Raw genomic sequence first — 16,971 nt, forward strand, 5'->3', positions numbered from 1 at the left:
GTGAAAAAAACAGGGTCATTTTGCATTATAGCTGTCATTAGTTTCACATTTCTAACCATGAAAAATGAATGATGAAGAATACAGATATGTTAAAGGAAAGTGTTAGTCAGACATGTTCTTTTTTCCAGTCTTCAGGAGATTTCGCCTCGAAGTTTGACTTCCTTTGCATTCGGTACCGTGGCCAAGATGTGCAAAACGAATTAACAAATCTAAAAACAAAATTAATCCAAACACAAATGAACTAAACCATTAACAATGTAAAAAAAACAATCAAAAACAAATTAATCAATCTGAAAACAATGTAACAATTCAGGAGAAGATGGTTATAGTTTGTGAAATAAAATACTAACCGCTCATTGGATGAGACATCTGTCATTCAAGATATACAGGGAGTAGGAAGTTGCATAGCATATAACTTTGTTTCTTGTACATGTTTGAAGTTATGCATTTACTTTCTATTTAATTTTTCCAATAGAGCAACCTCAATAATTTTTTACACACACTTTCTCTTGCTGCTGCTTGTTTTACTTCCATTTGCGGCATTTAGCAGACGCCCTTATCCAGAGCGACTTCCTGTATACCTTGAGTGAACGGTGTCTCGTCCAATAAGAGGTAAGGATTCAAACTAAACCTACCTTTTCTGGTTTGTTTAATTTGTCCTTGTGTTTTTAAATGTGTTAATTTCTTTTGCACTTCTTAGCCTCCATAATTCAGAGATGCCTTACTGCTCACCTTGATTGTAAAGGGTAGCTATGAGTTACTTTAGCCTTTCTGTAAGCTCAACCCATTTGGTGTATTCGGTTCTTTTCCCTCTCACATCAACAAGACATTTCCAACCACAGAACTGTCACCTACTAAATTTTGATTTTGGCATATTTTTTTTTAGAATCTAAACTAGAAGCAGATGTTCACAGAAATCTCAGGAGATAAGTAGTTCCAGAAAATACTCAGAGCAGCCTGTGTGGCACAAACCACCATACCACAGTCAAAAATCACATGTGGGATTTAACGAACAGGAGCTAAATCTAGTATCCATGATTTTAGGTGTTGCACTGCTGGCACTTGATTGGCTGTTGGGATAGTTTGATGAATCTGCAAGCATGTTTTTTTTCTATTTAGGTAAGTGTATATGCTAGCAATAAACATGCTAATGGATGCACAGAAGAAAGTACCGGTAGCAAACCAGTACCTGAACAGGCAGGATGAAGTCATTTGTGCTACTATATTTGTTTGTACAAACTGTCATTAGCGATTGCACCAAGCGACAGTTTCTATACGATCTCAAGATATAATTTGAATTCTCTTTTATTTACAAAGTTCAGCATAAATACAACTTGTTCAAAGTTGCTGGCAATAATAAAAAAAAATGTAAAAAATAAAAAATGGTGCGATCTTATGCCTTGTGCAAATGCAATCAAACTGAGATACTTGCACAACTGCTCCACAAAACATTAATTTAGCATGCATTCATTATTTTCCATTGCTTCAGTATCCATGACATTTCCATGACCATGCTTATGAATGCCTATGATTTATCATGAATATCCCAAAATTTTTTTTTTTTTTTCTTTCCCCCTTTTTCTGGGCACACACACCCACTACAGTCATCTGTGTAAATGTTAGCACTGCAGATGCCTGAGTTTCTGAGAACACAGCAAACATACATAAAGAGAGGGGGAAAAAAACTTCATTGCTTGCTTAACCCCAGTCTAAACCAACATACTGCTGCAAAACGTCACGTTCTTACCTGCACAGATTTCCTTCGTCTACTTGAATCAAATGACTTTCTTTATTAGCTTTATTAGTTTAAAAAAGACAAGCAATCTAAGTAACAAATGTTGCTCATAGCACCTCAATAGTGCACCATTAAGTAGTGAAATCAAAATTCTTTAATAAAACTAGGCCGCTACATTATATGCCAACACTTGCAGAGAAAGAAAGAGAAATTCAACAATTTTGCTTGGTTTTTAGTGAGAGCTGGTTCTCATGATATTTCTCACTCTCTGGTGTTTGTATGTTTTGATGATTTATAATCACACTTTTAGTGCCACTCAGATGAGGATGGGTTCCCCTTTTGAGTCTGGTTCCTCTCAAGATTTCTTCCTCGTACAGCTAAAAGAAATGTTCTTTGCCACATCACCCCAGGCTGCTCATCAGGGATAAATGCACAAACTTCAGAATTTTGTTCAGCTCCTGGATTCTGTAAAGCTGCTTCGAGACAATGTATATTGTTAAAATAGAATGCAATTTGAAATTAAAAAGGTTGTGGACACCTGACCATAAGACTGGTATGTGGTTTTTAAACATCCCATTCCACAACCTGTTCCACTCAATTTTGGAGTGTAGATTTGTTCCAATTCAGCCACAAGGGGAATAAGTAAAGTCAGGTACTGATGTAGGGTCTTGGGTGCTTTGGGCACAATTACAATTCACATTCTTTTAAAATGTGTTCTCAGTACCAGGCCACTTAAGATCTTCCACTTCAACAAATGTAAACCATATCTTCATAGACCCTGATTGTGTTGGAAACGGTTTAGGTCTCCTAGTCCATATAAATAGATACTTTGACTTTGGATACAGAAGCATTAATCTATTCAATTGTGTGTCTCCAGCTTTGTGGCAACAGTTTGTGGAGGAACTACATATGGCTGGAAAATTTGGTGTCCCAATAGTATTGTGCATGTCGTGTATTATTTGGAAAACTAATTGAATGTCTATTAGTAGATATCTGTGAATGATGCACCATATCACAGGGTCTCATTAATGAAATGGTAGGAATGAGCCATTAAATAATCTAATGCTTAAAATGAAAACTTTTTATAGTCGTTTTATCCTTGATAGTTCTTTTTTTTTTTACTACCACTAACAGCTATGCGTTGAGGTTTCGTATCACCTCAGTGTGTCTGATTAACAGTGACACATTCCAAGTGCTCAGACTCCTCCTTAACACCGTCTGCCATTAAGCAGGCAAAGAAAGATACGAGACACTGGAGATTCTGTTCAGTTCCACATGAAAACAGATACAGCATGTGTTCACAATCATGGTGCTTAAGTTTTACGGCTCTGTTGTGTCGTAAAACAAATTCATCTGTGGTGAAAATGGACAAATGCTTGGCGGGACAGCTTTGCATGGACTGAAGTCTCGAAATATTAACATCACATTTGCAATAAATCTTTCAGCATTTCAATCTATCCAATTTATAATTGAGACTGGATATTAGGGATGAGGAACTTAGTCCAGAGATCCAGCACTGGTCCAGCACTAGTCCAGGGTTCGGAAACACATATTTATGGTTTGTATTTTGAGAACAAGATGTACCTTTTTTGACTTTTATTATGCTGAAGATATCTGTTCAAAAATCATTCGTTAAATAAAAATTGTGTTATTATTGGAGATCTATTTATAAAAAAAAAAAAAAAAGCTTGTATCTTAAAAAGATTGAAGTTTAAAGATTGAAGATTATTATTTATTATATTTAATATTATTTAATATATACTAAATATAGAATCTTCAAACTTCAATATTTTCAAAATACAAGCTATATATATATATATATATATATATATATATATATATATATATATATATATATATATATATATATGTACATAGATTAGTTATTGTGATTTTCTACTAATTATGGAAAATAGAGAACTTTAAATGACTTAATTTTAATGAATGTATTTCATATTAATGATTAGTGATAAAAGTAATACAAATGCAATAGAGCCAGTTTATAAACCAATTCACAGTGTAGATGGATTATAGATGTATATATAATTGTTCTATGTGTCCACAATATCATTGAACAACAAAATAAATACAATGGAAACATGCTTAACTTGAAAAATAAAAAATGTAGGCCAAATATTGGGATACATTCCAGCCATCTGGAAAGAATGCTCAATGTTCTGCCACATAAAATTACCACCATCATACCTGACCTCTTTACCCTCATCCCTGATGTGTAGTATAGCCATTAGCAATTTACACTTTTAATTCTTTGACATAAGATTTAGACTGGTGAATTGTGATATAACTCCCAAACACACACATATAATTTAGGGACACTATGTAGACAGTGATTTAAAGGTTTTTGGTTTGAAAATGCAATCCGTCACTGTATTAAATATGGTGGTATCTCAGTGGTCAAAACATTGGACTTTAAATCAAAAGTTCACAAGTTGAAATACCAGCACCACCAAGGTGGACCCTTGAGCAAGATCCTTAACCCTTAACTGCTTGGTTATAAGTTGCTCTGGATAAGGGAATCCAAAAAAAAACATAAATATTACAATAATTTAATAAGAAAAACTAAATTTTTAGAAATCATCAACACTTTCCAAAGATTCTATAATAAGAAAACTGTTGTTAAATTAAACTATCTTTACTATACAAAGAACCCTTTAAGATCCCTTGAAGGCCCTTCATAGAAAACCCAAAATGACACATACAAAACTCTGTAAAAACAGTAATTAAAATGTCTTCTTTTTACTGCTAATCATGTAAAAAAAACCCTTGAGAGAAAGATTTTTCTTTATATAGTTGGATTGAGGCCCACAAAAATCCAAAGCGAACATGAACATTTTTCGGCTATGAAATCAACTCCACTTTGAGCTTGAAGGTGTATGGCACAAAGTGTTGCACAAAGTCAACCCATTTGAGAAGCCAAAAAAGCTTTCCAAGTAACACTGAGATTTTTTTGACAGTTACTCTGAAACAATTAAGTGGAGCTTTTACATAGACAATGAGCATAAACTTCAGAGAAATAACTTAATAGTTTTCTTTGAGAAAAGCTTCCAAAAAACAGCAAACCTTTTTAAATATCTGCATTTGAAGCAATTTAAACTCAATTATTATTTAGTTTAATAGGTAAAGCCTTCATCAGACCACGTTTGACCTTTTAGTCAAAGGCTTCACATGGAACCTCATTAGAACCCATTAACAACAAAGGGCTGAATCTATCCATATAGAAACTCTAAACCATATACCCCAAAGACTTGTCTATTTAAAGCAACAGTAATTGACAGAATAGAGAATTAAAAATAAAACACACATTCACACGCCGACTAACACGTTCTAATTCTAACCAGGATGAAAGAAAATTACACTGTCAAATTGGAAGAATTTGAATGTGACCACAAGAAGGTTCTTCTCGTAACATGTCAAAAGTAAACTGTACCTGCTTGTCTGGAAACTAGACACAAATTCCTGCACTTAGGTAGGCAGTCCATGTGTTTCTGCTCTGGACCCAAAAACCTAATTTGAGGTGCAATAAACCAACGGAAATGATCCTCGGTCAGACGTTATTTCAGCTGTCTATGACTAAAATAGAAATGTATTCTCCTGTGGGCCCTTGAAGCTGATGGTGGGTAAAAAAAAAAACACATCTCCACTCATATCCCTGAACTGTGTCATGTATCGACAGAGGGCTTACATTCATTCAATGACACAGCTCCAACTCTGCTATGATGGCCTCATCTTGTTGATGACTAACGTGTGACATCATCCCCATCTGCCAGAACTATATCCTCTATAACTCTGCTCCAAACTGGACTGGTGGAACACACCAAACTCTCTTTTTTTCACTTCTCCTAGGATGGAAAATTTTTCTAAATATAGGGATTAAAGAAAAAGAAGACAGTCGACTGACTGAATAACTGCCATCACATCCTTCTTGAAACCAGGTCAAACGTTGCCCTAGGAAACTCTTTATTAGGAAAAAGCTGAGGGAGACGGGAATAACAGGCTGTGTTTGTTGTGGTTAAATTGCTTATAAACTGTGTTGTCGGAACCTCAGACGCTTCCATTACCACACTGCAGAAAGAGTTTAGATTTGAAAGCCAGGTTGGTAAAGTAGCCCTGCTTTAAGTCTTTCAATTGTGATGCTTGATTCTGTTAATAGTTTTTACAAAAATCACAGCAAAAAAAACAAGCAAACAAAAAAAACAAATAAACGTGTGAAATCTAAGTTCACCTTTATTGCTCCCATAGGATTTAAGAGGTTAAGTACCAGCCTGGTGCTGCTAATTAAAAGACCTTAATTATCATCAGCAAGTATGACCACCTGTATAAAATCGGCGGTTTTAGTAAATTGTTGGTCTCGATTATTCAGGTGTGAGTTAACAATACCAAGGAGGAAAGATAACAATGATCTTAGAGAAGTAGCTGTTGCTGTCCATCAATTTTGGGAGGGTTATAAGGCCATTTTCAGACTAATTAAGTTGGTCAATTTATGTTGTGTCCTTTTTTCTAATGGCATTATAACTTTTGCAATAGGCTACTAAGAGTAATCACAAAATAAAATTGAATTGTATGGTGTAACAGATTGTTTAGGTACATATGAAAAACTTTATCCTAAAGTTTTATTTTACATCCACTTATACTTTATCTCATTTTCAGAGAAGGAGTCTCCAGCACTTATTTGTTTCTGACACTTTCTAGATAACATGACAGCAGTCCATCAGACCGTAAATGCCTGAGGGAACAACTGTACTTGGCTGCTATAACATGAGTAATGTAATAACATAAAATGCAAATATCAACAGACAGATAAATGTCAGAAATTACAGTCCATAATAACATTACAACCTGTCATATATTATTTCTTATATAGTCAGATAATAATGCAAAGGACCTTAGCTGAAAGCCTTACCATTGCTTTGACCAAAATTAGTAAACAATATAAGCAATCTTTGATTTTAACAATTGTATGAAATCAGAAAACTGTGTTAGGAGTTCCACTCTAATCTAAATCCAACCTGAAACCTAATATATACATCCTACTGTACAATTTCCCAAGTTGCCTAACTTATTCTTTTGATTAGTACTGCAGTTGAAATAAAGATTGGTGGTGACAAAGTTTGTTTGTCTTTACTGTTAAATCGGAGGCAGAAAATCGAACCATTGTTGACCTTAAGAATAGTCCCGAAAAATAAACATCCTTTTTACTTTACATTGAAGTTCTTTGCGATATTGGGATATTGGCACTGTTTGAAAATATTTGACAATTTCAAATTTTCTTATACAGTGTTCACTCATTACCATGACTCATTTGTCACCAGAACAGATAGTCAATAACATTCATAGTATTTGCTAGATGCTTACAATTCTCTCAGTAATATAAGTATACATATACTCATGACTTTCAGATCAGTAGACATAATAACCACTGATGTACCACTTGCTTAGCACAATAATCTTTGGAGTTTTTTCTTTTCTTAGCTTTATTGTTCTTGACATTTAGGCAGTTCTAACAGTTTTGCTCAGGCAATAAAGTAAGAGAGAACCAGCCAGCTGGACAAGCAAGAGATTCTACTTGCCTCATCTTTGCCTATTTGACTCATGTTCCAAGTCAATTCACAAAGCTCTGTCTTCTGCATTTCAATATTGTATTTCCAATGAGGCATGTTCATTTATTTTTAGTCACATAAACCTTTTTTTAATCCCTACTAGGTGGTCTGACAAAATAATGTAGAAAAGACAAATAAAAGCCAATCTGGTAGTGGCTACTCCACTTCACACGGATCTCAAAGTGAATTCTTGAGCCTTATACACTGTGGCATTGCAAAGCTTCAAGATCAACTGATCCTTTATCTTTCCCATATCATCCATGGAAACAATCGAGTGACGAACATTGTGAGCAGTCATGATAAATAACGTAGAGAATACAGACAAACTGCATGTACATGGGATTTTTCTCTTTTATTAGTGGCCATTTGCTTTTACACTAACGAGTAAATGCAGTAACCTGGGAAGTGGAAATAGTTATGTTAATTCCACTGAGCCTGGTGAGACTCTATAAGAGCTTCCTGTTGTTTTCTCTCTTGTCACACCTTTTAAGAATTGTCCATTTGTTACCTCTAAAACTAGTGTGAGTCTCTTTTAGTTAGACTTGATAAAAACACCCAAAACTACATGTTCAAATGTTATAAATAAAAGTCTAATAATATATGCTTTTTAAAATATTATAATTGAAGAATTCTGCTAAAGACAGTGCCCCTGTGTACAAAGCTAAACTCCATGTAGATATTCTTTACATGTTTTGGAGTGGAAGATCTTGACACCCTCAAAGCCTCCTCACTCTACATGTCTTTACTAACACCCTTGTGGATAAATGAACACCAATCTCCGCATAATCTAGTGAAATATTTTTTTAGAAGGATGAAGGTTATAATAACAGTAAAATAGTGTGGAATAGGATGTTCAAAAAGCACAAAAGTTTTCCAAAAAAAGCCAAGTAGAAACAATTGGTTATTAAAAAAAGGGAAAGCTGCATTTTTATGAGAGTACACAGCAGGAGAGTTTTGCTTCATTATTTTCTGGCTGCTTGGCTCAAGCAAAGTCTGGCTGTTGATTGACTTTTCTTGGCTCAAGTCTGAAAATAATAGCCATTTTTTCATCCAAAACAGACTCGTTTGGTTTTTATTCTCGCTTCCCCTCTGGATTTTCTTGTTAGCATTTTTTTTTTTTTAAATGGAATGCTTAAGCGAACCATTGAACTGGTTTGTATACATGAGGCTTAAAACAACATAGCCAATGCCATTTTAAGCATCGTGAATGTAATAAAGTTATTTAAAAATGCTGAAAATATGTTATTTATTATTTAGGTGTAACCATTTTATATGATTATTTATGCCCGCACATGCTCTTTGAATAACAGCATAAAAGCGACATCCAGCAAGCAAAGAGAAGTGATTGTTTATGGAAAATCTGAGCATACTGTCCAGGACAGGATGACTATCTGGCAAAGATGCGAAAAGAAAGAAACTACACAAGAGCAAAAAGTTATGCTCCACTATCATCTATCCTCAGATTGTTGACTCAAGTCTATAATGAGACAGACGAGAGATACTCTGTAACTCAGAATCTTGCGAGGCTTTGCATAAACTTTCACACAAACAACCTCTTCCATAAAGGACGTGGCAACCCGTCACCCTGTTCCCCACGATGGCTAATTGCAGGGTTCATATTGCCAGCAGCCGCAGCATGCTGAGCCCAGAGTGTTAGATTCTGGCTCTGTTCTCAGATATGAAGACATGTGTTTTACAACGGCCTGTATATTCCACAAGGGCTGCTACGAAATGATGCGAACATACAGAAGGTGATGGATTTTCAGCTTTGCCACGGTGAAAAAGTCAGGATCAGGTCCTGATTTTTAGTCTTTGCAGAGCAATATGATATATGATGAGGTCTCCTGCTACAGAGCTCTGACGCTCAACCCTATTGAATGCCATTGGGATGAATGTGAACGCTGATCGCACCCCAGGCATCTTCACCTCACCTACATCAGTACCTGACTTTGCTAACAACCTTTAAGTTAAAAGAACACAAATTTTAACAAGCACATTCCACAATCTAGTGGAACATCTTCCCAGAAGAGTGGAAATTATACCAGCAAACGGAGACTAAATGTTGACTGGAATGATTAAAATCACATGCAAACCTTGTTTTTTTCTTTTGTCTATATATATATATATATAACATTTGTCTATATAATGGTTATAATAATTTGCATTATCATTATTTTATTTATTCTTTTCTATTTTTCACACAAAATATTGTGTTCAATTTTAAACAAGTTTTGAACATTTAAAAATATCAAAAACAAACTGGTCTTTTTTTTTTTCTTTTTCAAAGAAAGAAAGGGGCTTATTTTTATGATTTCCGACTACTAAGGAGCATTAAGTGTACCATTGCATCTCGAATACCCGAGTCAAACGTTACACCCAAAAGTATACAAGACTATCAAAAGTGCAGTGTTACAGTGTGTGCAGTGGGTTTCCCACATAGTATATGTCTTCGTGTCAAACTGTGCAATGAATTCTGTTCACTCCTCCATAACTCCATAAAACTCCATACTACTGGTTTAACACCATTTCCTCCTGTCCAACCATATTGTGTTTTGTAAAGTGGAAAAATTCAGGGGAAAAATGTATAAAAGACAGTTCACACCCTAAATATTACATATGTGCTCCAGCTGAGTCTCCAGGTTGTTCTTCATGTTCATACCCTGTCGGCTGTTTTTTTTTTGTTTGTTTTTTTGTTTTTTGTTTTTTTAAAGAAGTGTGTTGTACAGGACAAAGAAGAAATAGATAGAGACCGAAATTGAGTTTGAGACATTTGTATTTAAAATTATATCTTCTTATTGTTTTCAAATAATTTTATTACATTAAACAGTTGATTGAGTGCAATTAAGTGGATTTTTTTTGTAGGGAGTGTTTGTTTGTTTGTTTGTTTGTTTGTTTGTTTGTTTGTTTATTTGTTTTTGCGCACCTGACCATTTCACTTTGGCTCTTTTACGCTTCGCACATTTAATGATTTATTCTTTAACATTTGAACCCCTTTTACATGTGAAAGTGTTATAAAGCCAGGTGCCGACATAACAGCTTAAGTTTCCTTTCCTTTTTGTTAAACACCCCTTGCTCATTTTGGACTTGGTCTTTTTACTGCGTGAGCTCAAACCGTGACTGGGAGGAAGATGAACTTATAATGCACGTCCAGAAAAATTCCATTAAAACATCAAGGACATTCAACACCTTGTCTAAAAACAAAGTTTTAAAATCATGCTCTTAAAAATAAAAAGACTTTCTTACCTGTCGGGATTTGCTCACGGGCGCTTTGAGCGCAGGAAGCCAGGAGCGAAATGGTGAGCGCGTAAATCCCCGGCAGGAACACCATGATCAAATTCAGGACAAGAGGACAGAGTGCTAGAACAAGCCCAGAAGAGAAGACCAGGGTGAGAAGAACAAGCGCAAGTCCGCCCAGTCAGCCTGCGCGCTGGCTTTTATTTCCCCTGTTTTGGCTCAGCAGTGCGGGTCAGTGCGGGTCAGTGCGCATCCAATCCAGACAGTCCCGCAGGAGTCCCTCAGACCCGGCTGATTACAAAGAAAACACTGTCTAAAAACACAGAGCTGGAGATGAGGTGCACCTACAGAAGGGCAGAAAAGGGAGAATGAGGAGTTCAATTCCAGTGGCCAAAAAGGCGGATCATTTTGAACCATTGCTCAGCAAACCCCCTCCTCCCTACCACACACGCACACACACACACACACACACACACACACACACACACAGAGCAAGAGAGAGATAGAGAGAGAGAGATTTTAAAAAGACAATTATTTATTGCCATTACTTTTTAAATACAATCGCCAAAAGCATTAGAATCAATCAATCAAATAAAGCAATCACTAGTAAAAGTCAAAGATACTCAAAATAAATCAAATTTGACCTTATTTTCCAATGTATGAGACATTCCTTTTAGATAGATAGATAGATAGATAGATAGATAGATAGATAGATAGATAGATAGATAGATAGATAGATAGATAGATAGATAGATAGATAGATAGATAGATAGATAGATAGCGTGGGAGTGGTAGCTTAGTATTTAGAAAGTCCTGAGCCCCTGGCAAGGCCCCTAACCCTGAATGAGAAAAATGTAAGTTGTTCTGGATAAGGGTATGTGCCTAATGCCATAAATGTGGGTGGATAGAGAAAAAGGGAGTTTTATTTTGTCATGACTCTCACAATACTGGCAAAAACATCAAAGGAAATAATTAAATAAACAAACAAATAAATAAATAGTAGGAACACTGGCCTAAGGCATGAGTCCAGTGTCAGACAAACCTATTACAGTGAGGAAAATAAGTATTTGAACACCCTGCTATTTTGCAAGTTCTCCCACTTAGAACTCATGGAGGGGTCTGAAATTGTCATCGTAGGTGCATGTCCACTGTGAGAGACGTAATCTAAAAAAAAAAATCCAGAAATCATAATGTATGATTTTTTTAAACTATTTATTTGTATGATACAGCTGCAAATAAGTATTTGAACACCTGAGAAAGTCAATGTTAATATTTGGTACAGGAGCCTTTGTTTGCAATTACAGAGGTCAAACGTTTCCTGTAGTTTTTCACCAGGTTTGCACACACTGCAGGAGGGATTTTAGCCCACTCCTCTACACAGATCTTCTCTAGATCAGTCAGGTTTCTGGCCTGTCGCTGAGAAACACGGAGTTTGAGCTCCCTCCAAAGGTTCTCTATTGGATTTAGGTCTGGAAACTGGCTAGGCCACACCAGAACCTTGATATGCTTCTTACAGAGTCACTCCTTGGTTATCCTGGCTGTGTGCTTCGGGTCATTGTCATTTTGGAAGACCCAGCCTCGACCCATCTTCAATGCTCTAACTGAGGGAAGGAGGTTGTTCCCCAAAATCTCGCAATACATGGCCCTGGTCATCCTCTCCTTAATACAGTGCAGTCGCCCTGTCCCATGTGCAGAAAAACACCCCCAAAGCATGATGCTACCACTCCCATGCTTCACAGTAGGGATGGTGTTCTTGGGATGGTACTCATCATTCTTCTTCCTCCAAACTCGTTTAGTGGAATTATGACCCAAAAGTTCTATTTTGGTCTCATCTGACCACATGACTTTCTCCCATGACTCCTCTGGATCCTCCTAATGGTCATTGGCAAACTTAACACGTGCCTGGACATGTGCTGGTTTAAGCAGGGGAACCTTCCGTGCCATGCATGATTTCAAACCATGACGTCTTAGTGTATTACCAACAGTAACCTTGTAAACGGTGGTCCCAGCTCTTTTCAGGTCATTGACCAGCTCCTCCCGTGTAGTTCTGGGCTGATTTCTCACCTTCCTTAGGATCATTGAGACCCCACGAGGTGAGATCTTGCATGGAGCCCCAGTCCGAGGGAGATTGACAGTCATGTTTAGCTTCTTATATTTTCTAATGATTGCTCCAACAGTGGACCTTTTTTCACCAAGCTGCTTGGCAATTTCCCCGTAGCCCTTTCCAGCCTTGTGGAGGTGTACAATTTTGTCTCTAGTGTCTTTGGACAGCTCTTTGGTCTTGGCCATGTTAGTAGTTGGATTCTTACTGATTGTATGGGGTGGACAGGTGTCTTTATGCAGCTAACGACCTCAAACAGGTGCATCTAATTTAGGATAATAAATGTAGTGGAGGTGGACATTTTAAAGGCAGACTAACAGGTCTTTGAGGGTCAGAATTCTAGCTGATAGACAGGTGTTCAAATACTTATTTGCAGCTGTATCATACAAATAAATAGTTTAAAAATCATACATTGTGATTTCTGGATTTTTTTTTTTAGATTATGTCTCTCACAGTGGACATGCACCTACGATGACAATTTCAGACCCCTCCATGATTTCTAAGTGGGAGAACTTGCAAAATAGCAGGGTGTTCAAATACTTATTTTCCTCACTGTATATTGCTTGATAGTTCTTTCTATTTATTGACTTTTGCCCCTTCCCATTCTCAGGGTTCACCAAGTGTCTCCACTAATGCTGCCATTATTTCCTTTCTTTGTTTGACTATACTATTGAATGTAATATATGAAAAATTCCTATGTGTCTATTTATTTCTGTAGTTATTTTTTTTATTTGTCTTCAAAGTCAGTATCCAACGAGGCAAAACATGTCGAAATTTTATTATATTAAAAAATGCAATGCATATGATCTAATAGTTTAGACAGCCTTTTGCCATGTTTCACAGTTCATGATTCACTGCACCTCAACATCATTTATCTGTAATAAATGGACATTCGGTGCAACCCAGATGAGGACGGGTTTTCTCTTAAGTCTGGTTCCTCTCAGGGTTTCTTCCTTATGCCATCTCGGGGAGTTTTTCCTTGCCACAGTCGCCACCCGCTCACTCATCAGGGACAAACTTACACTCATAAAGAACATATTATTCATTGTTTATTACCACATTATCACATTATCATAAGCTGCTTTGAGACAATGTTAAAAAAAGCGCTGTACATGTGTTTATTTAACCTTTATGGAAGGAGTCTCCAGTGCCAGCACTTTGTAACTCAGTCATATTTTTTGGAACAGAAAACTTTGTTTCAGTCATGTTTTGTTTCTCCGTCTTCTATTTGTGGTTAAAATGCAAACATAGATACACATGTATCCAGGGTGGTATATAGTGGTCTTTTACTATCAATCAAAGCACAAAAAAACAGACCTTCTGGCTGTGCTTTATGAACAGTAAGGTCACCCCCGGACTCCACACTGAGAGCAGTGACGTTAAAGCACCGCGGGAGCGCCCAGGCGTGAGAGTTACTCCAATCACTCCATTCATCTCTGTGTTTGTGAATAGTGTTTGGTGCAGCTGGATAAACAAATGAGCAGGAGGGTCCTCATTTGCACTGTAAGAGGGAATTCATGTGTTAATTCATGTGTTTACTCAACAATTTAGGAACAAATTCAAGAGTCACTCATGTACAGTGTGTAACCTGCATCATAAACACTGTTATAAAACTTTTTACTATAGAGAAATGACTAGATTTCAGATTCCTGTTGCAGTCTGACTGCAGAAATGGATTTTAAATGGATTCACGTTTAATGTCTCAAAGGCCAAAATTACTTACTATCTGTGTATGCATTTGCCGGTATAGTTATAGTTTACACTAAAGCACTAAACTTATACATGTCAACTTTATAAACTTTATAACATTTGGTAATGTTCATTGTTTAATGTGCTTACAAATAAATCTGAATTAAAAATAAATGATAGGAACAGCTTAATGACAACTAATATGTGAGATATACCACATATTGTAATCTAAAACTAATAACAAACAAACACAAACAGAAATATGCTGTTACTAGAAAATGATTAAAAAAAAGAGTCATTAATATAAGGTTTATATAATGTTCTTGGAAGGAGTCTCCAGTTTAACCAGTGTAACATTCAATCATTTTTACATTACCAGAAACTCCTCAGGTCAATTCAGTACAATTGCATTTGTATAGAGCTTTTAACAGTAAACATTGTCCCAAAGCAGCTTTACAGAAATAAATAGATTACAAATTTAAATATTAGCATACCCTAGGTGACAGAGGCATGGGAAAACTGCCTGAGATGTTATGAAGACACCTTGAGATGAACCAGACGCATTTTATAATCCTCCATAATCCTCATCTGGTTATTTGATTTCTAGAAAATTCTAGGCTAAGCCGTTGTAACAGCTGGTGGTTTTTGCCTGATAAGTCACATACTCTGACAGTGTACACATGGGACTTTGTTTCATGTAATTTCCATAACATTTACATGCATCAATAATGTAACGAAGTGAAAAAGCAGATACATATTTAAATGCAGATATTGGTTTATAGCGCAACCATACAGCTGAAGGCATGAACATTTTTTAAATGAATAGAGACACAAACAAGGAAACCATAACAAAGACCAGGACCATAAGACAACAGCCATAAGTAAGAAACATAAGACCAAGAGTGTAGTGTGAGCTGAATCGTGATAAATGTTGGAAAATGTAGTCCTTGGCCATAATCTTTACAGTAATTATAAAAGTCAAATTTAGAATGTTTGTTATTAATGATCATTAATAAAAAAAATTCTATGGTATTAGAGAAATAAACATTTCCAGGCATACTGTTATGTAAAATACTGTTTGTAAAAATTATTTTTAGGATTTTAACTGTAGCTCTTTTCTTTTATTGACGGCATCATATCAGTCTGTCATTTGTTTTGTTTTTTTCATAGTCAACATGAAAAAGCAGGTAATAACTTAGGCCACAGTATAGAATATGGGTATGTAAGAAAAAATGCTTCATTCTGATTTGTCAACACTTTGTTCACTGACTTTTTCCACAGTGGTAACCCCCAGGAGAGCCATTAACATATACAGCAGGTTTATCCCAGAGGAATTTAGACGTTAGCTACTTAGAAAGCCTACAGATTCTTACATTTCACCCATGGGATATATTATTTTTGGTGTGTGTTTTTTAAACACACTGACTATGGAGATTAACAACAGTCAGGAATTTTCGATCATTTTAGGGATTCACAAATCATTTACTTACAGTAACTGGGAAATAATAAAGACTAAGACTTCAGGATCTCTTTTTCAGTCTAACTGTAATTAAGCTGGATGTTCAGCTCTTTTAAAGAAGATAATTTGCAGTAAGACACAAATACCTTTTGAGTTTCCTCACACTACTTATGTAAACAATAGATTTTTTTTATTCACTAAAATTATATATTCGTTACACTTGCTAGAGTCTTTTCATGAGATGTTTAAGGAGAAGTTCTCATACTTTCTCACCACCAATTAACACATTTTGACCACTTACTCAACAGTGTGTGTATTTGTTTACTAGGACTGTCCATATATATCATTAATGCTTAAATAATTATAATGATAACATTTAGGATTCATTTCTGGAGACACAATGATGACATATTTCTTGGAAAATTTTGTGAACCTAAGAATTTAGTTTGTGGTTGAGTATGTTGATGATTGTGCCCAGTGTGTTCATGCTGGACATCTACAACATCCTCTCACTTATTTGAATTTGCACTGTACACATTTTTCATACATCTCTTGAACTTTTCCAGATTTTGTAGCATTGCAACCTTGAAAATTATTATTGAATAAAGTAAAAATACATGCATTTAAAGCATCATGTTTTTATTTTTTTTAATTTTTTTTAATTTTTTTTAAATACCCTGAATCCCTTTTTATTGCATTACATTTTAACTAAGCCTGGTTTTGGTCATTGGTTTTTGGGTATAAAAAAAATCCCAAAACATCCACAGAGCACCAGTAAATCCGTTATGAAAAATGGAAAGATTATTGCACAAACATGACTCAGTCTAGCCATGGACATCCAAGAAAATTAAATGACTGTGTGAAAGATTTTGCAAAAAAAAGCAACCAAAGAGCCAAAAGTAACTTTCAGCATGGCGCTCCCACCACCACGCTTCACTGAATGGCTGTTCTAAAAATGGTGGCCAGTGCTTTATGCCAAGAAGGAAAAAAGGTTTTGGTTTCTTTAGACTAGAGATTATTTTTCCACATTTCCCATCAGCATGCCTTCTGGTGAATTTCAAAACCGGATTTCATGTAATGCCATTGCTCCATAAAGCACAGCTTTGTGTTGCTTTGGTTGTCTTTCAGCTGGACA

The 16,971-nt window shown here is 35.9% G+C and overlaps 1 protein-coding gene across 2 annotated transcripts in view; it reads right to left on the minus strand.

Moving 5' to 3' along the window:
- plod2 (procollagen-lysine, 2-oxoglutarate 5-dioxygenase 2) overlaps positions 1-10,939 on the minus strand; it is a 51,272-nt gene extending 40,333 nt beyond the window's left edge. For both annotated transcript variants that reach the window (XM_083546043.1, XM_083546042.1), the window contains exon 1: positions 10,597-10,939. In XM_083546043.1, the coding sequence (XP_083402169.1) occupies positions 10,597-10,681 (85 nt within the window). In that variant the 5' untranslated portion in view covers positions 10,682-10,939. The remainder of the gene's footprint in view (positions 1-10,596) is intronic.
- Between the last annotated feature and the right edge of the window lie 6,032 nt (positions 10,940-16,971).

The sequence above is a fragment of the Silurus aristotelis genome (genome assembly GCF_946808225.1).
Source record: "Silurus aristotelis genome assembly, chromosome: 1".
NCBI classification, from domain to species: Eukaryota; Metazoa; Chordata; class Actinopteri; order Siluriformes; family Siluridae; genus Silurus; species Silurus aristotelis.